The sequence below is a fragment of the Jaculus jaculus genome, chromosome 1, assembly GCF_020740685.1.
Source record: "Jaculus jaculus isolate mJacJac1 chromosome 1, mJacJac1.mat.Y.cur, whole genome shotgun sequence".
NCBI classification, from domain to species: domain Eukaryota; kingdom Metazoa; phylum Chordata; class Mammalia; order Rodentia; family Dipodidae; genus Jaculus; species Jaculus jaculus.
The window spans coordinates 31998839-32022397 of record NC_059102.1 but is presented as its reverse complement, the minus strand read 5'-3'; the positions used below and the strand labels follow the sequence as shown (position 1 = coordinate 32022397).

Sequence of the window (23559 nt, the reverse complement as noted above, 5' to 3'; positions counted from 1 at the left end):
AGCCTCGAACCGGGGTCCTTAGGTTTCATAGGCAAGCGCTTAACCGCTAAGCCATCTCTCCAGCCCACCTTTAAAATTTAAAAATACCAATCAAGGGCTGGAGAGATGGCTTAGGGGTTAAGTGCTTGCCTGTGAAGCCTAAGGACCCCAGTTCGAGGCTCGACTTCCCAGGACCCACGCCAGCCTGATGCACAAGGTGGCGTATGAATCTGGAGTTCGTTAGCAGTGGCTGGAGGCCCTGGCACTCCCATTCTCTCTCTCTCTCTCTGCCTTTCTCTTTCTGTCTGCCTGTCGCTCTCAAATAAACAAACAAATAAATAAATAAATAAAAATAAACAAAAAAAAATGAATCAAGCTGGGCATGGGGGCACACGCCTTTAATCCCAGCACCCTGACACTCCATAGTGAATTCCAAGTCAGCCTGGGATAGAGTGAGACCCTACCTCGAAAAGCCAACCCCCCCACAAAAAAAAGTCTCCGGGGGAGCTAGTCTGTCCTCTTGAGCCATGCTGACCTAGCTACCTTGAGAACTTTCACCTGTTTCTCCCTCAGTCACGTCTGCTCCCCGTGTCCTGGCATCCCCCACAGACTGGTTGAAGTGTCTGCTTCCCACTGTGCCATTCTCATGCCACATCGCCCAGAATAACTGATGTCAAAGCATTCATGAGTCTAACATTCTTTTATTTTTTTGAGGTGGGGGGGGGAAGAGGCAGATACAGAGAGAGAATGGGTGTTCCAGGGCCTCCAGCCACTGCAAACAAACTTCAGACGCGTGCTTCACTTTGTGCATCTGGCTTACGTGGGTCCTGGGGGAATTGAACCTGGGTCCTCAGACTTCGCAAGGCAAGTGCCTTGCTGTCTAAGCCATCTCTCCAGTCTGAGTCTGACCTTCTTATTTATCTGTCAGCCTTCACTAGAACGTGAACTTCATGAGACCAGAGGCCAGGGAGGCCGAGTGCCCTGAGTCACTGAGTGACAGACACGTAGAAGGTAGTCAACACGTTTGTTGACTGAGTGAGCGAGTGAGTAAATGACTCCTTTACTCAGGGACATTCTGAAGAAAACCTCTAATTCAGCACATCACCTGCCATGCTACAAGTTAGGAAAGAAGGCAGAGGGGGCGAGGAGGAGAGGAATGGCTGGAGACGGGGGAATAGCACCTTTAATTCTGTACTGTCGGCTACACAGCATGGGGTCGGGGGGCATTAGGCAGGACCTCTAGGCGCTACTCAGCCTGGGCGTCCTTCCAGGCCTGGCGCACCTTGAGCCTCACTTGGAAAGGGTGGATCAGAAAGACCACCTTTGGGTCACCCTCCAAGCTGGGCAGCTGCCCATTATCTGGCACTTCCAGGTCAAACCTCTGCAGCAACCAGGCCATGATGAGGAAGAGCTCCTGCCGGGCCAGGGCCTCCCCCACACAGGAGCGGGGACCGGCTCCGAAGGGCAGGTAGCTTAAGGAGGGCGTGATGATATGCCCCCCTGTCGGATCCAAGAAGCGCTCTGTGAGTAAAGAGATGCGTCATTCAGGGCAGGCAGTTATGCTTCTACGCTGGCCAAGGGGGACGATGCTGCCCCGCTCAGGGAACCCCACCCGAGGAGAGATGGCCTCGCTGTCCGATAACCTTTCATGGTCCCGATGAAATGAAATATTCACAAAGTGGGAAATGCCACCATCTAAGAGAGGAGGAGCGAGCTTGCTGGGAGCCAGATGTCTGAGGACTCCTCAGAGAAAACTAAATTTGAAGAGCTAGTGGGAACCCCAGCTGTGAATAGTCTGGGACAGCCCCCTCTGATGGAATGGGGGTGGCAACAGGCCCAAGGGGTGTAGCCAAGAGGTTTCTAATAACAAGCTTGGTGAGGGGTGAGGGGGGAGCTGGGGTGTTGGCAAGTTAGAGCAGAGTCCAGGCTGGCCGTGTGGCCCAGACCCCAGGGCAAGGACAGGACAGAGGCTCACCGGGCATGAAGCGGTCTGGCTGGGGCCACTCCTTCTCATTGTGATGTAGGGCCCACAGGTTGACGACCACGTGTGTGTTCTTGGGTATGGTGAACTCTCCGATGCTGCTCCACAGAGGCGGGGAGGAACTGGGTTACCCTGGAGCATTGCCATCCCCTTCCTTTTCAGCCCAAGTCTCCGAGAAGGGAAGAAGAACCCTCAACTCCCTCATTCCCACTCACTCGAATTTTCCTTGTCTTCTGTGTCCAGCCTGATCCTCTGGACAAACACTTGGGGTTCTTTTTTTTTTTTTTTTTTCAAGGTAGGGTCTCATTCTAGCTCAGGCTGACCTGGAACTCATTATGTAGTCTCAGGGTGGCCTCGAACTCATGGAGATCCTCCTCCGTCTGCCTCCCTAGTGCTGGGATTACAGGCGTGCGCCATCACGCCTGTCTGGACAAATACTTGTAGATCAACACTGTGTACTATATGGGCCTTTATGCCTTTTGGGTGTGCCTCAGGATCCGGTGTGTTTGTGTGTGTGTGTACACCAGCTATTTGACAGGATAGGCACATAGAGCAGGGTCTTTCATCCTAAACTCATGTCTCCAAGGGAGGTAGGCGGCTTTGGAGGGGAACTGGGAAGCTCTGCAGCTTAGTCAGTGAGTGTTGGTGGGTGGCGGGTGAGCCAAGGATGGGCTGATTGATCGTAGTATCCCCTGCTTGACCATAGGTTGACCCACAGGCTGAGGGCAGGTGGGGGGACATAGATGGGGAACAAGATGGGCTGGCTAGCAGAGCTGGCTACATCCTGCGCTGGGTGTCTTAGGAGGGAGGGCATACCTGGAGTCAACGTTAGCTTTGTGGGGGATAAGCATGGGGGCCACAGGCCTGATGCGCAGCACCTCTCGGATGGTGGCCTCGAGCATGAGGAGGTGAGTCCGGTCGTTAAAAGTTGGTGTCCGGCTAAAGCCTATATTCTGGTCAATCTCCTTATGAATCTTCTTCTTTACCTAAGGGGCCAGGGCAAGGTGCATATGAGCAGGTGGCTTAAACCTGAGGGAAGGGGCTGGAGAGATGGCTCAGCGGTTAAGGCACTTGCCTGCAAGGCATATTATATTCCCAAGTTAGAGTCCCCAGGACCCACATAAAGCCAGATGCACAGAGTGGCGCATGCATCTGTAGTTTGCAGTGGCTACAGGCCCTGGTGTGCCCATTCTTTCTCTCACACTTTCTGTCTTTCTCTCTCTCCTTGCAAATAAATAGGTAAAATATTATTTTAGAAACCTGAGAGAAGCTGGGTGGGTGCGTGCCTATAACCCCAGCACTCTGGGTAGGAGGATTGCTGTAAATTTGAGGCCAGCCTGAGACTACATAGTGAACTCCAAGTTGGCCTAGGCTGCAGTGAGACCCTATCATGAAAAAATTAAAAAGAAAGAAAGAAAGTAAGAAAGAAAAAACCTGAGGACACTGCAAGCCTTATAATTGGTCAGCCAGGCCAAATGAGCCAACGGGTGCAATAGTGGCACGTCTGTCATGGTGCAAACCAACTGCCCTCCAATTGGACTGGAGGCCTGCTCCATGGGGGGTGTGGGGGAATACTTCCCTGATACTGAAAACTTAAAACAGGGGTAGTCATGAGCCCTAGGGGTGTAACATCTGCTGATATCTGGAAAAATATATATACTATGCTTATCAAACTGCCCAGTAAGCACTTCTCTTAATATTTATACCCTTATATTAATGCTACTCTCACTTTGGGTAGAGAATCTTCTCTTTTCAAATGGCAGTGACCTTGGGATGACTCAGAGGGTATCATAGTGCTGGAAAGAAGTGACTGGAGTACTGAGTAACCTCTCGATCACACCTTCCAAGGCTCAGGGTCCAATGTGGAAAAGGTGGCAGAAAGAATGTAAGAGCCGAAGGAACATGCTCCTCCAGACACAAAATGGCCTGCATATCCATGACCTCACCGTGCCTGACACTACCTACACAAGACCATCACAAGAGGAGGAAAAGATGATGACATCAAAATAAAAGAGAGACTGATTGAGATGGGGAGGGGATATGATGGAGAATGGAATTTCAAAGGGGAAAGTGGGGAAGGGGAGGTAGGGTATTACCATGGGATATTTTTTATAATCATGGAAAATATTAATAAAAATTGAGGGGGAAAAAAAAACCTGAGAAAAGGGCTAGAGAGAGAGATGGCTTAGGACTTAAGGCATTTGCCTGCAAAGCCTAAGGACCCATGTTTGACTCCCCAGATCCCATGTAAGCCAGATGCACAAAATGACGCAAATGTGCAAGGTCGCACATGCGCACGTTTGGAGCTTAATTTCAATGACCGGAGGCCCTGGTATGCCAATTCTCTTTCTCTCACTCTTTCTCTCTCATTAAAAAAAAAAAAAATACAATAACAGAAAAAAACAGAGAAGATGGGCTTAGCATAACCCAATGGTCACATCCTGAAGAGAGTGTATGTCAGACGCTACACAGTAGGGGATCTGCAGCCTGGGTCCTGCTTCCAGAAGACGGGGCAGCTTGAGCCCAGGGCCAGGTCAACCGCTGCTTGGGTGAGCGACAGGGCAAGCCTAACCTTCCTGCATCTTTCTTCCTTGAATCTCCCTTCCCCACCCATACAAATGTGGAGGCTGGGGTCCAAGGTGTGTGTGTGGTGGGGGGGGGGTAGGAACACAGTCATGGGGAGATGCTCACCTCGGGATTGTGCAGTAGGAAAGCCACAATCCAACTCACTACAGACATGGTGGTCTCCACACCAGCCCCAAAGATGTCCCCTACTGTAGCAAGGATGTGCGTGTCCGAAAACATATTGGAATCGTGGTCTGGGCCACCATTGTTGTTGTCTGCGTTCATCTTGGCCTGAATCAGTAGGTCTAGCAGGTTGGTGATAGAGTCACTGTTGAATTTCTCCTGGGCAAGGGAAAGATGGGAGGCAGTGTTAAGTGAGAAAGCCCTCCTGCGACATCCCTGCCATGCCCCATCCTTGCCCGTCGCCGACAGCAGGGCTTCTTGCTTGTGAATGGAGAGGGGGTCGGCAGAACCTGTGAGCTTGTGGAGGTAGGAAGTAGCCCTGGACCCTCTCTTCTGGGCCCCTTCTAGGGACCTCTTTACTTTGCCACTCCCATTCATTAATTAGCTTCATTTCTACTATGCATCTATTGTGTGCTAGGCTCTGGAGATCTCATGATGTCCAAAATAAACCCCAATGGCGCTCTTATGATATTTCTAACAACTCATGGTCTCTCACCTTGTGCTTTTCCAATATTTTAATAAACACTCCATCTCGCATTTCCACATACTTCTTTATCATTCCCAGGGCTTTATTGGGAAAGAGCTAGGAAACAGAAAGAAACATCAAATCCACTCCTCTTCCATTTTCCCAGCTAGGACAATACTTGGCGGCAAATCTTAGCTTTCCATCTCAGGAGAGTTCCCACACCAACCTGACCTTCAGCCATATGGATCACAAGATGAACCATACAGAATGGGATCATTAAGGACAAACTAGGGCAACTCCAAACAATGGAGGACTGGGTGGTATCCTCCTCTTCCTCCCCATGTTCAGTACCAAAGCTGCCCTTACTACACTTCCTTACTCCAGACACAGGCAAGTTCCTTAACCTGGTGAAGACTGTTTCCCCATCTGCACAAGGGGAATTATTTAACATAGCTCCAAGGAACATTCAGTGATTAACTTATGCTTAATGCTATCACATAGAAATTATAGGCTATGGGCTGGAGAGATGGCTTAGCGGTTAAGTGCTTGCCTGTGAAGCCTAAGGACCCCAGTTCGAGGCTCAATTCCCCAGGACCCACATTAGCCAGATGCACAAGGGGGCGCATGCATCTGGAGTTCGTCTGCAGTGGAACTGGAAGCCCTGGTGTGCCCATGCTTTCTCTCTCTCTCTGTCTCTTTCTCTCTCTGTCACTCTCAAATTAAAAAAAAAATGAACAAAAAATTTAGAAAAAGAAATTATAGGTTAAATGCAAGCTGCTATCATGAATATTAAGATGTATGATTAAGCTGGGCGTTGTGGTGCATGCCTTTAATCCCAGCACTTGGGAGGCAGAGGTAGGAGGATCGCCGTAAGTTTGAGGCCAGCCTGAGACTACATAGCGAATTCCAGGTCAGCCTGAGCTAGAGCAAGACCCCACCTTAATAATAATAATAATAATAATAATGATGATGATGATGATGATGATGTATGATTAAAAGCCACACACATTTATACAGACAAGAGACAGCATAGGTAGAGTTCACCATAGCTGAAATGCTCAGGAAACTCCGTAACTGAAAGATTTGGGGACTTGGCTTCACCCTCACCTTCAACCAGGGGAAGATGTCCACTAGATTTTCTTGGTCCAGATTATTCAGGATCCCCTTTGTGAATGTCCTAATGGTCATCAGCTCAGGATCCCCGTTCTTGTAAGAAGTGTTGAAACAGATGGAGCAGATAACGTTGATTATCGACGCGAATACAGGTAAGGACAGATCTATGGCCTTCTCATTGTAGGTGACCAGAAAATCACACAGTGTGCTGACTTCCTGACATACTGAGGGGAGAAAGGGTGGAGGAAGTAAATCAGGGCCCTCTGGCCCTCTAGCTACCTGCCCCCTCCCACCCTGCTTAGCCACAGGGCAAGCACAGAAAACTGTATGGCCACTAGATGGCAGCAGTTTCCAAGAAACGGCTGGACTTAAGGCATTTCCCCAACCCCTTTCTGTCCCCAGCCCCCTAGAGATCAGCCCCAGTCCCAGAGCCAGCCTGGCACTCACTGATCTTCTCCAACTTGTAGTCACCATCCCTGAACAGAGCAAAGGTGCCCAGCACCAGCTTCCGGTGCAGCTGCCAGTGGGCACCGGAGTCAGAAAAAGCGATGCCTTTTCCTTGGTGGGACAGGAGGTCTAGAGTCACCTTTGGGAGCAAGATAAGCTGTAGGAATCAGGGCAGCTTCCAACACTTACCCCCACCTCCTACGCTCCCCCCCCCATTTGCCATGCCGACAGCCGGGTGGGACCACTCAGTAGTATGACCCTAAGGCAGTCCCTTCTCTGAGTTCCCTGAGAGACAGTACAGTGCCGACAAAGAACCCCGAATTTGAATACAGGGTCCCTGGGGTTCAGTTCACTAACACAGCCTCTCTTCATCAGTGTCTGACCTGGACTGGCAGCTGTGGATGGGATGAGATCTGAACTGTGCCTGTGGGGGGGGGGGTTGGGGGGAGGACAGGGAACTGTCTCCCCCAGTCAGGTCTTCCTTCCCTGGGCCCTTGAGAGGCTGCTGAAGGCACAGCAAGACCTTTTCTGCTAGGAAGCCTAGCCACCAGCCACAAGCCCGCGTGTGAAGAGCACAGACACTGCGCGTGTCCAGCTTGGATTTGAGCTGAGCTGCCTCCTCCCAGAGGCCCTTCCCCACCTAAAGAACAAGAGGCCCAGAGCGGCTCTCTTCCAACCCTTGACCCCCAGAACCCCACCTGACTCGCCAGGTGATTGACCAGCCAAACTGACCGACTAGTCTGTGGAAAAATGAGGCATTGCTGGTCTGCTGCTGGAGTAGTCAAGGGAGTTAGCAGTGGGGTGCTAGGGTGGGGGGATTGCAGTGTTTATAGGATGGCTAGTCAGCAATCTCAGTGGGGTCAGGAAAAAAATATGTATATACGTGTATATATACACATATATGTGTGTGTGTGTGTATGTGTAGATATATATATATATATATAGATAGATATATATAGATAGATATATATAGATATATATATATCCCTATCTCCTGCCTCTTTACCCCTATGAACCAGAACCACGGAGTAAGGAACACAGCAATCCCATCCTTCCAAAGAGCCAGGATTCTTCCCCACTACCCCCCAGGACCTTCCCATGGAGAGATTAATAGCTGTTTCCATTTTCCACCAAAAATAACATTTCCACTGGCTACTTATAGAGTACATTGGAACTGGATCTGAGCTAAGGACCTTACCTGAATCTTCTAGAGAAATTATCATCCAGCACAGGGGACCGGGTGACCCTCAGACTCCTGTGCTAACCCTATGCTACCTGCTGTCCAAGCCCGTTTAAGAGATCTCCAGTTAATTCTCCCTGCCCAGTGTAAAGGTTGAGGAGAAAGGTCTGAAGGGTCATCCCACCGGTCTGAGGTTGGAAGAGTCAAGAACTAAAAAACATCCCCAGGGAATTAAGAGGAGGAGGAGGAGGAGGAGGAGGAGGAGGAGGAGGAAGGGTGGGCGCTGCTTACCATCTGGGGCCGCCCTGAGAATTCTTTGCCTTTCTTGACAAGCACTTCTTTGGCCAGCTGGTGGTTGCCAACAATCACCATAGGAATGGAACCCATCCGCAGAGAAAAGATGGGGCCATATTTTTTCTGCAGCTTGAATAAGTTGGCATGCATGTGGCCATGTCTGGGAAGAAATGGTAGGCTGCCCACCACGGGCAGGAATGGAAGACTCTTGGGGAACTTGGCATCAGAGGGCTTTACCCTGGACCAAAAGAAATAGGCTAGGGCGAGCAGCAGGAGAGCCGAGAGCTCCCACATGGTGGCCGCGTGTAGACGGGCAGGGCGACGAGCCGCAGCGACGCTACGGAGCAAGGAGGACTTTTTAAAGGGCTTTCCTCATATTCACCTTGACGTTGGGTTATCTTTTGGCTTGTGAAAAGTTTATCCTGAAACTGAGCCAAGCCTGAGCCTTCTCTCGAGTGGAGAGAAGAGGAGGAATGTGGCCTCCTCAAGGGCTGGCTCAATTCCAAAGCAACCCTCAGGAGGAGGAGCTGGCTCAGGGGCAGACAGTTGGTCACCTCCCTGGAGCTCCTGCACCGTAAATCATCCCAGAGGACACCAGAGGCAAATGGTATCAGAGCGAGCCATCAAGGCTTCAGAATCTGCATGTTACGAAGTCAAAACTGCTGCACAGATAACGATGTCAGCAGGTTACGTTAGCAGCGCTTGTCACAGATATTTACCCAGGCTTATCGGGAAAGAGCCGAGGAGACCAAGATCTCCAAAGGTCAGGATCTATGAGGATGCAGGAGATAAAGTCACAGCCAGAGCTCAAGACGGTCCGAATCCCAGCTGGCCTGCTTTCCAGAGATAGTGATGCCAGGGACATAACCGCCAGACAGGCTTCCATTCAGATTCTAGCTCAGCCACTTTCTATATGGTCTTGAATGAATTACTTAGCCTTTTGGCGGGGTGGGGCCGGATTCAAGGACATGCTCAATTACATAACTAGTTTAAGGCCAGCCTCGGCTACATGAGACCCTGTCTCTTTTTAAAAGTGTGCATTTTGGGAGTTTCAAGAACCTGAATAATGTTATATATATATCACCACCAGCATTTCTTTTGTTTTAAATTTTTATTGACAATTTTAATACATGCACATGCATATAATGTATTTTGATCACAATCCACTCCTACTGCCTTTTCTTTTTCTTTTTTCCTTTTTTTTTTTTTTGAGGTAGGGTCTCACTCTAGCCCAGGATGGTCTGGAATTCACAATGTAATTTCAGGGTGGCACCAAACACATGGAAGATCCCCCTACCTCTGCCTCCCTAGTGCTGGGATTAAAGGCATGCACCACCATGCCCGGCCTTTTTTTTTTTTTTTTTTTTTTTTTTTTTGCTTTTTCAAGGTAGGGTCTCACTCTGGTCCAGGCTGACCTGGAATTAACTCTATCATCTCAGGGTGGCCTTGAACTCATGGCAATCCTCCTACCTCTGCCTCCCGAGTGCTGGGATTAAAGGCGTGAGCCACCACGCCTGGCTTCTTTCTTTCTTTTTAAAAATTATTTATTTGAGAGAGAGATAGAGATAGAAATAGAGAGAGAGAGAGAGAAAGAAAGAAAGAAAAAAAGAAAGAAAGCGGCAGATGGAGAATGGGCACTAGGTGTGGTGGCGCATGTCTTTAATCCCAGCACTGGGGAGGCAGAGGTAGAAGGATCACTATGTGTTTGAGGCTGACCTGTGACTACGTAGTGAATTCCAGGCCAGCCTAGGTTAGAGTGAGACCCTACCTTGAAAAACCAGAAAGAGAGAGAGAGAGAGAATGGGCACGCCAGGGCCTCTAGCCACCACAAACGAACTCCAGACGCATGTACCACCTTTGTTGTTGTTTTTGTTTTTTGTGTTTTGTTTTGTTTTGTTTTGAGTAGGGTCTCACTCTGGCCCACGCTGACCTGGAATTAACTATGTAGTTTCAGGGTGGGCTTGAACTCATGGTGATCCTTCTACCTCTGCCTCCTGAGTGCTGGGATTAAAGGTGTGCACCACCACGCCTGGCACATGTACCACCTTGCGTATCTGGCTTATGTGGGTACTGGGGATGGCTTATGTGTGTACTGGGGAATCAAACCCAGGTCCTTGGGTTTCACAGACAAGTGCCCTAACCATTAAGCCATCTCTCCAGCCCACTACCGCCATTTCTATAGCTTTTTCATCACCCCAAGCTGATGCTGAACACATTAAGCGGTAACTCCATTTTCCACAAAGCACCTGGAGACCAGTAATCTACTCTCTCTATGAATATTTCTTCCTTCTTTTCTTTTAGAGACAGAATCTTACTATATTTCTCAAGCTGGCCCTGAATTACCAATTCTCTTGTCTCAGCCTCCAAAGACTTGGGAATACAGGGATGTTACTCCCATACCCAGCTGAATATGCCTATTTTAAAAAATTTTACTTGTTTACTTATTTGAGAGACAGACAGACAGAAAGAGAGATTGGGCAAGCCAGGACCTCTGGTCACTGCAAACAAACTCCAAGTGCATGCGCCACCTTGTGTGTTTGGTTTACATGGGTATTGGGGACTTGAACCTGGGTCCTTAGGCTTTATAGACAAGTGCCTTAACCGTTAAGCTATCTCTCCAACCCTATTTTTATAAAGAGTTACACCATTTGTCTTTCTATGTCTGGCTGATTTCACTTAGCATAATGTCTTCAAGGTTCATCCATGTTGACACATGTATCAAAACTTGGTTTTCATGGCTGGATAAAATTCTATTGTCCATGCGCACATTTTGTTATCTAGCCATCCATGAATGGACCCTTGTGTTTCCACTTGGGCCTAATTTGAACAAGGCTGTTATAAACCTTGGTATCCAAGTATCTGAGGTCTACTTACCTTTTTTTTTTGTTTTTGTTTTTAAGTGGCACTGGAGAATGAACCTAGGGCTTTCCACATGTTAGGCAAGTGACCTATCACTAAGCAGCATTCCGATTCTTTTCAAATTTTTATTTTGAGACAGGGTCTCACTAACTTTCTCAGGTAGACTTTGAATTTACGATCCTCCTGCCTCAGCCTCCTGAGTAGATGGCATTATAAGCCTGCACCAGCAGGTCCAGCTGCACACTGCTTAGAATTTTATTTTATTTATTTTTTTTAAAAAAAATTTTTTTGGCCATTTTTTATTTATTTATTTGAGAGCGACAGACACAGAGAGAAAGACAGATAGAGGGAGAGAGAGAGAATGGGCGCGCCAGGGCTTCCAGCCTCTGCAAACGAACTCCAGACGCGTGCGCCCCCTTGTGCATCTGGCTAACGTGGGACCTGGGGAACTAAGCCTCGAACCAGGGTCCTTAGGCTTCACAGGCAAGCGCTTAACCGCTAAGCCATCTCTCCAGCCCAGAATTTTATTTTTTTAAAAGATATTTATTTTTTTGTGTGAGAGGGGGAATAGATAGATAGATAGAAAGGTAGATGGATAGATAGATAGATATATAGAGAGAGATAGAGAAGGAGGAGAGAAAAGCGAGTATAGATGCACCAGGGCCTCTTAGCACTGCAAAAAGCCCCAGATGCATAGGCCACTTTGTGCGTTTGGCCTTATGTGGTAGGTATTGAGGAATCAGAACGTCAGGCTTAGCAAGCAAGCATCTTGAGCCACTAAGCCATCTCCTCAGCCCCCTGCTTAACATTTGCAAGTTCCAGTTTCCCCCGCTAATCATGAAGAATTGTAGTATCGTTTTCACATCTGTGCATTGTCAGGTTTTGACAGTACGGTTTTCTTGGTTTAGAAAGGCGCCTGAGAAACTGTTGTTCTCTTTGTGTCTTATAAATAGATTACATATGGTGAAATTTATCTATTCTTCTCTAACAGAAAAATCCAGTTTCTTCACTAGTTACTGGTCTTCTCATCTCTTCCTGATCTACTTGAGTCAGCTTTGGCAATTATCTACTTGCCATTTTCTATCTTGTCAGGAATTTGTTTTGCAAATCTTTTCAAAGACTCTTGGATTTGTTTGTTGAATCTGGTTGGTGTAGTTTTGTTTTGTCCTCAGTGTTAATGATTGCTATTGTTTGAATCTGAAATGCCCCCCAAAGGCCGTGTGTTGAGGTTCAGGCGCTAGTCACTGTACTATGGGAATAAGTTGTTGTTGAGCAACACTTCATACAGAAGACTATCTCAAAATGCCATAGATTTTTTTTGTTTTTTTCGAGGTAGGGTCTCACTCTAGTTCAGGCTGACCCGGCATTCACTATGGAGTCTCAGGGTGGCCTCGAACTCATGGCGATCCTCCTACCTCTGCCTCCCCAGTGCTGGGATTAAAGGCGTGTGCCACCATGCTCGGCTAAGAATTTTTTTAAATTTATTTATTTGAGAGAGAAAGAGGCAGAGAGAGAGAGAGAGAGAATGGGTACACCAGGGCCTCCAGCCACTGCAAACGAACTCCACATGCATGCACCCCCTTGTGCATCTGGCTTAGGTGGGTCCTGGAGAATAGAACCAGGATCCTTTGGCTTTGCAGGCAAACGCCTTAACTGCTAAGCCATCTCTCCAGCCCAAGAATTTGTTTTTTAAAAACAAAAGGAAGAATGATGTTATAAGGCATTCATCTCTACAGGAAAAAAAAAAAAACAACCCAGGATCAGAACATCCACTTTTTCGTATTGTATACATATGAAATAAATCTGGAAGAATAGACAAGAAACTCATTAATTATGAATTTGGATCTAAGAGAAGAAGAATTGGCACAGTCAGTAGAAAGTGGTGGAAGTCTTTTGACTTGTATTCTTTTGTACCCTTTGAAATATTTGCTTTTGGGGGCTGGGTGTGGTGGCACATGCCTTTAATCCCAGCATTCGGGAGGCAGAGGTAGGAGGATCGCTGTGAGTTTGAGGCCACCCTGAGACTACATAGTAAATTCCAGATCAGCCTGAGCCAGAGTGAAACCCTACCTCAAAAAACCAAATCAAAAAAAAAAAAAAATTGCTTTTTGGGACTGGAGAGATGGCTCAGCAGTTAAGACACACGCCTGAAAGTCTTGATGGTGCAGGTTCGGTTCTCCAGTACCCACGTAGAACCAAATGTACAGAGTGGCACACGCATCTGGAGTTTGTTTGCAGCTGGAGGCCCTGTCATGCCCATTCACTCCCTCTCTGTGTGTCCTTGCAAATAAAAATAATCCCATAATGTTTAAAAAAATAAAAATATTTGTTTTCTTTTGGAATATTTCTTTTTTTTAAAGATTTTTATTTATTTATTTGAGAGTGACAGAGAGAGAAAGAGGCAGATAGAGAGCGAGAGAGAGAATGGGCGTGCCAGGGCTTCCAGCCACTGCAAATGAGCTCCAGACGCATGCGCCCCCTTGTGCATCTGTCTAACGTGGGTCCTGGGGAATTGAGCCTCGAACTGGGGTCCTTAGGCTTCACAGGCAAGCGCTTAGCCACTACACCATCTCTCCAGCCCTGTTTTTTGTTTCTTTGAAACAGGTTCTCATGTAGTCCAAGCTGGCCTTAAACTTGTTTTTTAGTGACGAATAACCTCGAACCCCTGATCCTGCTGCCTCTGCCTCCTAAGTACTGAGATTACAGGCATACACCATCATACCTGGCTTTAACAATATTTGAGCTGGATATGGTGTGCACACCTTTAATCCTAGCACTCAAGTAGCAGAGGTAGGAGGATCAATGTGAGTTTGAGGCTACCCTGAGAGCACATAGTGAATTCCAGGTCAACCTGGGCTAGAGTGAGACCCTACCTCAAAAAACCAAACCATATATATATATATATATATATATATATATATATATATATATATGAATCATATGAATGTTTTATCCATTTCAAGGTGCAGTTAAAATTTTAAAAGAAGGGGCTGGAGAGATGGCTTAGTGGTTAAAGCACTTGCCTTTGAAGACTAAAGATCCAAGTTTGATTCCTCAATACCCACATAAGGCACAGGTGGCGCATGCATCTGGAGTTCGTTTGCAGTGGCTGGAGGCCCAGGAATGCCCATTCTCTCTATCTGCCTCTTCCTCTCTTTTTCTTCCTCTCCCTCTCTTTCTCTCAAATAAATAAATAGATAAATTGAAAAAAATAAGCCAGGGCTGGAGGGTTGGCTTAGTGGTTAAGGCACTTGCCTGCAAAGCCAAAGGACCCAGGTTCAATTCCCCAAGACCCACATTAGCCAGATGCACAAGGGGGTGCATATATCTGGAGTTCGTTTGCAGTGGCTGGAGCCCTGGTGTGCCCATTCTCACTCTTGCTCTCTCTCTGTGACTCTAATAAATAAGTAAAAATTAAAAAGAAAAAGAAGCCAGAATATATTTTATGTTTTTCAAGTTTATGAATAGTTTATTACATCTCAATAAGTGTATATGAATCAATAAAGCAAAAGTGAAGGACAATGAGCTCATTATCAAGACAGCTATTGATTCTAAAGTTCCAAAATAGAGTAGATAGGTGTAAAAAGAATTTACAAGATGTTAGAACACAGAGCTAGAGAGATTATGAGATACAAGGAAAACCCAGCAGTTCTGTTTGATTTCTTCATCTTTTAAAATATTTTATTTATTTACTTGAGAGAAGGGGAGCAGATATAGAATGGGTGCACCAGGGCTTCTAGCCACTGCAAACTCATGCTAGCTCACCCCCATTTTATGTTGTTAACATAGTCATTTAAAATATATTCTGCAAACTCATGTGTGTTTCCTGCTCTAGCATGAAGGCCTGAGGAACCCTGAGACTACCAGAATTTGAGTCTCTAGATTCCACATAAACAGCTGGGTGTGGCCATGTGTACCTATAACCCCAGGCCTTCAGGGGAACAGACCTAAGAATCGTAAGAATCACTGAAACCCCACAAACTCTGTAGTAAAGAGACTCTGACTCGAAAGAAGACTGTATGGAAGCACGAAGCGCCATGACGCAGGACACCGGTCACTCTGCTCCGGCCACTGCTGGCGAGTGAGCTGGGGAGTGCCACCCGGTACCATGCACACGCAGGCAACAAGACTTTGTTTTGGAACCAGGATCTTATGTATGGGGTGCTGGGCATCAAAACCAGGGCTTCATGTATGCTAAGCAAGCCTTCTACTGACTGAGCTAAGGCCCCAGCCCGTGTGTGTGTGTGTGTGTATCTGAGACAGAGTCTCAGGTAGCCCAGGCTATCTTTGAGCTAGCTATGTAACTGAGGAAGACTTGGAATTTCTGATCCTCCTGCCTCTACCTCCCAGTTATATATAGTTGTATATCATCCCAGCTGGCCAATAATATATATTTTTTCTTTACTTTTGAGGCAGGGTCTTACGTTAGCCCAGACTGACCTAGAACTCACTTTGTAGCCTCAGACTGGCCTAGAATTCATGGAGATCCTCCTTCCTCCTACCTCTGCCTCCCAACACTTGGGAGGCAGAGGTAGGAGGATAGCTGTAAGTTCAAGGCCATCCTGAGACTACATAGTGAATTCCAAGTCAGCCTGGGCTAGAGCGAGACTATACCTCACAAAACCAATAATAATAATAACAACAGCAACAGCAACAACAACAATAATAATAATAATAAAAACCCATCATTGGTGCCACTTTTCCTTCTAATAAGCTTTCATTTCTGTCTTTTTTCTTTCTTTTTTTTTGGTTTTTTGTTTTCTTTTTATTTGAGAGAGCAAGACAGAGAGGGAAAGTATGGGGACATCAGGACCTCTTGCTTCTGCAAACTGAACTCTAGATGCATGCACCACTTTGTGCATCTGGCTCTAAGTGGGTACTGGTGAATCAAACCCAGGCCAACAGGCTTCACAAGCCAGAGCCTTTAACCACTGAGCCATCTCTCCAGCCCTTGTTTTGTTTTGTTTTGTTTCTGAGGCAAGTCTCACTCTAGCTCAGCTGGACTTGAATTCATGGCAATCCTCCTACCTCGGCCGCCCGAGTGCTGGGACCGAAGGCGTGTGTTCACCGTGCCCTTAGTGCCTGGCTTGTCCTCTCTTTTTCAATCAGATCACTGGGGGAATGATGCAGTGGGGGCTAAGGTCTTTTCCGAGGTCCTCATTTGTTGGATGTGCACTCCTTGTGGTTTGGAACTGCTGTGACCTTTCTATTGCCAAATACACTAGATATCTCACAGACCTTCCTTTATGAACTCTCCAGTAGTGCTATTAACAGTCCATTCAACCCTTTACTACAAAATGCGGCCCCGTGTTCAAAGCTGTCTCGTCCTTCCCACTACCATCTCATGTATGTCAAGGTTCCTTAGCCTGCCCTTGGTCCTTCTCCATCAGCATCCTCTTTGGATGATCTCACCCCACCAAGGTCTCGATCGGCACCACCATTTGACAAGTAGGTACTGCTCTTGACCTCCATAGAGTTTATCAGACTGGTGACCTCTACATTAGAAATGCCCGCCCTTGGCTCCCAACCTCTTCTAACTGTACTCAACTTCTGCCCTTGTGCCTTACTACCCTATTGGACCAGGAGAATTCAGCCCAAGAAGAATCAGTTCTTAGGGCTGGAGAGATGCATCTGGCTTACATGGGACCTGGAGAATTGAACTTGGGTCCTTAGACTTCGCAGGCAAGCCCCTTAACTGCCAAGCCATCTCTCCAGACCTTAAAAATATTTTTAAATTATTAGTTTTTTATTTATTTGAGAGAGAGAGAAATAGGCAGGTAGAGAGAGGGAGGAAGGGAGAATAGGCATGCTAGGACCTCCAGGCACTGCGAACAAATCCCAGATATTTTTTCACCCCCTTGCACATCTGCCTTATGTGGATCCTGGGGAATCAAACCTGAGTCTTTTGGCTTTGCAGGCAAGTGCCTTAACTGCTAAACCATCTCTCTAGCCCCCCTCCTTTTGTTTAAACAGAATGAGAGATAGAATTGGCACACCACAGCCTTAGCCACTGAAATCGAACTCCAGATGCGTGGGCCACCTAGTGTATCACCTTTGTGGGTCCGGCTTACTTGGGATCTGGAGAGAGATTGAACACAGGTTCTTAGGCTTCATCGGCAATCACCTTAACTGCTAAGCCACCTCTCCAGCCCTCTTTAACTATTTCTGTTTTGCTAAAGGCAAAACACAATCAGATGTGCTCTGTGTCCACACTTCTTCAAAACTTGTGTTGTCATGGTATCGGTGTCACACAAGTAAGACCACTGACTCACAGAATGTGAGGCAAAGTTTTATTGGGTAAACAGAAAGACAAAGAAGAAACCTGGTGCATCAGGTCTGCACCCCAGAGTTCCAGATCTCAGGATGCAGCCCTGATCTGTTCAGAGAGCCAGCTTTTACTGGAAATAACCACATGATGTTTATAGTAAAAACAGGATCAGGAGTTAAACCACAAAATTACATACTGTTAAACAAGGGGGGGGGTGGCTATTACAAGAAGTCACAAGGTTACATAGGTCACATAGGCAGAACTGAGGCAAGAAACATTCTATGCTATGTAATCACAAAGATATTTAGAAACAAAGAGATACAGGGAGGCCATGGTACCTTGCACAGAGGGATCATCCCATTCCTTTCACATTCCACTTTCCAGCGTAACCAGCCTTCTTTTTTTTTTTTTTTTTTTTACAAAGGAGAGAAGGAGAGCCTTTATTAAGCCAGCTTGCGAATGTTTCCTCACAGCAAGGAGGCAAGCAGCCCCTCGTCCTACTATTAATTACAGTGAATTTTTAAAGGCAAAAATCACATTCCCTTACAATGACCTGCTCCTCACTCTTCAATCCACTCCCCCCTCCCATTATGTTTTCCAAGAGTAACCAAGCACAGTTTACAAAAGCAGAATTTGGGCAGAATCAGCACCAGATAAAGGCAAGACCAAACACCAGATGAAGCTCTTGCAGAGTACCAGACCACCTTGACCTCAGGTCAAGACTAACATCAGGTGTCCTTACTGGAATCATGCCCTCAGGCTTGTAATTAATGACCTGTGTTAATCATTATTCTTTTATAGCCCCGTAACCAGCCTTCTTGATGGTTATATGTAAAAGCCAAAGCTAATGAGGATATTGGGGTTAAAATGGCAGCTAATATTTTGGTACTTGCCCCAAGTCAATCTGGCCCCAGGAGGTGACAGGGCGTCTTTAAAAGGTGCTGTGGCTCTGGTAAGTCACCGCTTGTCTTTTTTTAAAGGAAATGTTTTCTTCTTTTACTTTTAGAATATTTTATTCTTATTTATTTATTTATTTGAGAGTGACAGACAGAGAGAGAAAGAGACAGATAGAGAATGGGTGTGCCAGGGCCTCCAGCCACTGCAAACGAACATCAGATGCACGCACCCCGTTGTGCATCTGGCTAACATGGGTCCTGGGGAATTGAGCCTCGAACTGGGGTGCTTAGGCTTTACAGGCACATGCTCAACAGCAAAGCCATCTCTCCAGCCCTCACCTCTCATCTTAACTGGAGAGGTCATGGAGACCCAGAGGTTGGACTCCACCAATGCACAATCTGCATGATGAGGGTCCAAATGGGAAAAGATCCTCCAGGCTTCCAGGGGAAGCCAAATGGTTAGCAAGACCCTGACTCATGCCAGCGGGTGGCACAGATGCTAAAAGAGCCATGGAACTCCTCCCAGGTCCCTAAAAGTCACTCCTAAAGAGCCATAACTGACCTTAAAGATTCAGGCTTATCAGCTTCCTTATTAAACTATAAATATAGATACTCACTTCTCTTGGTCTTATGCTTAGGGTTTATAATAGTAAGATGCTTTTACATAAATTTAGACTGCTCCCAATAGGATAAAATCATTTTCTTTTTCTTTTTTATTTCTTTTTTATAATTAACAACTTTCATGATTGTAAACAATATCCCATGTTAATTCCCTCCCTCCCTCTAAAATCATTTTCTATTGTCTTGATAACACTCATAGTATTCTTACCATTTACCTTTTGTAAATTTCACCTCAGATTCAAAAGAAAACAAATCAAAGAAAAGGACCTACATGCAGATGGTGAGGAGACATCAGACTGGTTCAGTATAGAAAACCTTTCTATCATAGGCCTTTAGATAGATTCCCTTCAGGGTAAGGCAAGCTGCCATCCTCTGTGACCCTATGCCGCTTGAAGAAATTAGAGCAGCTGTCGCCACATTTCAGACGTTCGGGTCTCCTCTTGGGAGGTGGAAATGACAGAGATTAGAGGCAAGGTAGCCTTCTTTTCAGGGAGTTAGGAACCCAGGCCCCAAAGCACATAGAAGGCAACTTCAATCTGAACTTAAACCTGACTCAAGATGCTGATTAAGAACAGCTTCCTGGCTGGGCGTGGTGGCACACACCTTTAATCCCAGCACTCAGGAGGCAGAGGTAGGAGGATCGCCATGAGTTCAAGGCTACCCTGAGACTACAAGAGTGAATTCCAAGTTGGCCTGGGCTAGAGCGAGATCCTACCTTGAAAAACAAAAACAAACAAGAAAAAGAACAGCTTCCTGGTTCTTCTGCCTTCTAGGAAAAATTTATTATCATTATTATTATTTTTTTTTATTTTTGAGGTAGGGTTTCACTCTCGCCCAGGCTGGCCTGGAATTCACTGTGTAGTCTCAGAGTGGCTTCGAATTCATGGCGATTCTCCTACCTCTGCCTCCCGAGTGCTGGGATTAAAGGTGTGCATCACCACATTAGGCTCTTCTAGGAAATATTTTTGCAAGCTTTTTCCTCTCCTGTTTTCCCCTGCTGGAAGGTTCTTTCTGAGTCTGCACTGACCCACCAGCTAATCAAGGTTCTTCATATACATTTAGACTGACCCAGTGAAACTTATCCTGGCTTGATGTCTGATTCACATCTTCAAAGTTATAAGAAAACCTGGTCCAAGTCACCATGCAGCAAGACTACCCACTTCAGACCTCTCTCAGCTTGAGAGCTTTTTGGCTCCACTTTCTGCTTTGTTTTTCTTTTTATTTTTTTAAAAATTTATTTTATTTATTTGAGACAGAGCGAAAAAGATAAAGAGGCAGACACAGAGAGAAAGAGGATGGGTGTGCCAGGGCTGCTAATGAACTCCAGATGCATGTGCCACCTTGTTGAAGAGGCTGTCTTTTCTCCAATGAGTATTTTTGGCATTTTTATCGAATATCAGGTGGCTATAGCTACCTGGACTTGCATCTGGGTCCTCTATTCTGTTCCACTGATCTACATGTCTGTTTTTGTGCCAATACCATGCTGTTTTTGTTACTATGGCTCTGTAGTATAGGTTAAAATCAGGTATGGTGATACCACCAGCCTTATTTTTGTTGCTCAGTATTATTTTAGATATTCGAGGTTTTTGTGATTCCAAATGAATTTTTTTATTGTTTTTTTCTATTTCCATGAAGAATGCCTTTGGAATTTTGATGGGGATTGCATTAAATGTGTAGATTGCTTTTGGTAAGATTGCCATTTTCACAATATTGATTCTTCCAATCCAGGAACAAGGGATGTTTCTCTACCTTCTAGTGTCTTCTGCAATTTCTTGCTTGAGTGTTTTAAAGTTCGCATTGTAGAGATTCTTTACTTCCTTGGTTAGGTTTATTCCAAGGTACTTTTTTTTTTTTTTTGATGCAATTCTGAATGGGAGTGATTCTCTGATTTCATCCTCTGTGTGTTTGTTGTTAGCATATAGGAAGGCTAGTGATTTTTATGAATTTATTTTGTATCCTGCTACATGGCTCTAGGTTTTTATCAGCTCTAACAGTTTGCTAGTAGAGTCTTTAGGGTCCTTTATATATAGAATCATGTCATCTGCGAATAATGATAACTTGATTTCTTCCTTTACAATTTGTATCCCTTTTATATGCGTCTCTTGCCTTATTGCTATGGCTAAGACTTCCAGAACTATATTAAGTAAACGTGGGAACAGTGGACACCCTTGTCTTGTTCCTGATTTTAGTGGAAAAGCTTCCAGTTTTTCCCCATTTAGTAATATGTTGGCTGTAGGCTTGTCATAAATAGCCTTTATTATATTGAGATATGTTCCTTCTATTCCCAGTCTCTGTAGGACTTTTATCATGAATGGATGCTGGGTTTTGTCAAACGCTTTCTCTGCATCTAACGAGATGATCAAATGATTTTTGTTCTTTGGTCCATTTATATAATGAAAAAGAAAAGAAAAAAATAGCCAGCCGTGGTGGCGCACACCTTTAATCTCAGCACTCAGAAAGCAGAGGTAGGATGACTGCCATGAATTTGAGGCCAGCCTGAGATTGCATAGTGAATTCCTGGTCAGTCTTGGGCTAGAGCGAGGCCTTACTTCAAAAAAAACCAAAAACAGCAGCTGGAGAAATGGCTTAGCAATTAAGGTGCTTGCCTGTGAAGCCTAAGGATGCAGGTTCAATTCCCCAGTACCCATATAAGCCAAATACACAAGGTGGCACATGTGTCTGGAGTTTGTTTGCAGTAGCTAGAGGCCCTGGCATGCCCATTCTCTCTCTTTCTCTTTTTCTCCCCCCTCCCCGCAAATAAATAAATAAACGTTAAAAAAAGCAAACAATTAGACCAGCTGACAGAAAGCTGGAAGAAGCCATTCTGCATGCAGTTCAATAGGAGAAAGAGAAATCGCCAGTGAAGATACTCAACAGTGGATACTGTAAGCCATATATTTGGCCAGCCAGGCCAAATGAGCCAACAGGTGCAATAGTGGAACGTCTGACATGGTGGAAACCAACTGCCCTCTAATTGGACTGGAGACCCCTCCATGGGAGGGAATACATCCTTGATACTGAAAACTTAAAACTTAAGCTCTTACTAGGGAGATCTAAAGAGAGATGAGGAAGATACCAAGTTAGACAGACTTGTCAATTTGGGTTGTCACAAGGTTGTAAGTCCAGGTACAATCAAGAACTGTGTCCTGTGTTCCTGATTATTTCTTTCCTCTGGGTAAATAGTTTTGAGATTAGACTATTCCTCTCTAAGCTTAAGTTTTAAAGGGTAGTCATGAGCCCTAGGGGTGTAACATCTGCTGCTGTCTGGCTAAATGTATATACTATGCTTATCAAACTGCCCAGTAAGCACTTCTGCTAATGTTCATACCCTTATATTAATGCTACTCTCCCTTTTGGTAGAGAATCTTCTCTTTTCAGATGGCAGTGACCTTGGGGTGACCCAGAGGCATAATGATGCTGGAAAGAAGTGACAGGAGTGCTCAGTACTGCAATATCTCTATCACACCTTCCAAGGCTCAGGGTCTACTGTGGAAGAGGTAGTGGAAAGAATGTAAGAGCCAAAGGAAGGGTAGGACTCCTTACAACGTGCTCCCCCCAGACACAAAATGGCCTGGATATCCATGACCTCACTGTGCCTGACACTACCTACACAAGTCCATCATAATAGGAGGAAAAGATGATGACATCCAAATAAAAGAGAGACTGATTGAGACGGGGAGGGGATATGATGGAGAATGGAGTTTCAAAGGGGAAAGTGGGGGGAAGGGAGGGTATTACCATGGGATATTTTTTATAATCATGGAAGTTGTTAATAAAAATTTGAAAAGGAAAAGCAAACAAGGCTGGGCATGGTCATGCATGCTTTTAATCCCAGCACTAGAGAGGCAGAGGTAGAAGAATCACAAGGAGTTCGAGGCCATCCTGAGACTACATAGTGAATTCCAGGTCAGCCTCTAGAGTGAAACCCTACCTGGGGCGGGGGGGGGGAGGGGGAAGAAAAAAACACACAACCCTATAAAAAAGAAAAATAATAGACAACGGATGATAAGGTCTATATGAGTACATTGTTTAAGCATCAGTTAAGTCTAGTTGTCATTTCTTTGGGCTACCATTAATAATGTGTACAAAACTAGCAAGAATTTTGGGTAAAAAATGCTGTTTCTGGGTAGACTAATAAATTCATTTTATCATCTCCCCAGAAGACAGCTTCCTGTCAAAGTCATTCTTTGATGAAACAATAAGAACATTTTATTTTATTTTATTTTATTTTTGTTATTTTTATTTATTTACTTGAGAGTGAGACATGGAGAAAGAGGCAGTTAGGAGAGAGAAAGAATGGGCGCGCCAGGGCTTCCAGCCACTGCAAATGAGCTCCAGACATGTGCACCCCTTGTGCATCTGGCTAACGTAGGTCCTGGGGAATTGGGGTCATTAGGTTTCACAGGCAAGAGCTTAACCACTAAGCCATCTCTCCAGCCCGACAACATTTTATTTTTTAAAACTGTTTTTTTTTAAAAATTTATTTGGGAGAGAAAGAGAAAGAATATGAACATGCCAGGGCCTCTTGAAGCTACAAAGTCCAGACACATATACTACTTTGTGTATCAGGGTTTACATGGGTACTGGGGAATCAAACCCAGGCCATCAGGCTTTGCAAGTGCCTTTAACTACTGAGCCATCTCTCCGGTCCCAGGCATCCACAGATTTTCAGTAAGCTAGTCAATGAGGTGAATACTATTAAGGTCA

At 45.6% G+C, this 23559-nt stretch overlaps 1 protein-coding gene across 1 annotated transcript; it reads right to left on the bottom strand.

The window, feature by feature from the left end:
- Positions 1 to 1225: 1225 nt before the first annotated feature.
- On the bottom strand, positions 1226 to 8502 carry LOC101601630 (steroid 17-alpha-hydroxylase/17,20 lyase). The gene is made up of 8 exons (XM_004659390.1): positions 8206 to 8502; positions 6735 to 6873; positions 6282 to 6511; positions 5205 to 5291; positions 4652 to 4867; positions 2777 to 2946; positions 1955 to 2058; positions 1226 to 1500 (listed from the first exon to the last, which is right to left on the bottom strand). Exons 1-8 carry the CDS (start codon positions 8500 to 8502, stop codon positions 1226 to 1228), a joined length of 1518 nt encoding a protein of 505 aa, XP_004659447.1.
- Positions 8503 to 23559: the final 15057 nt, after the last annotated feature.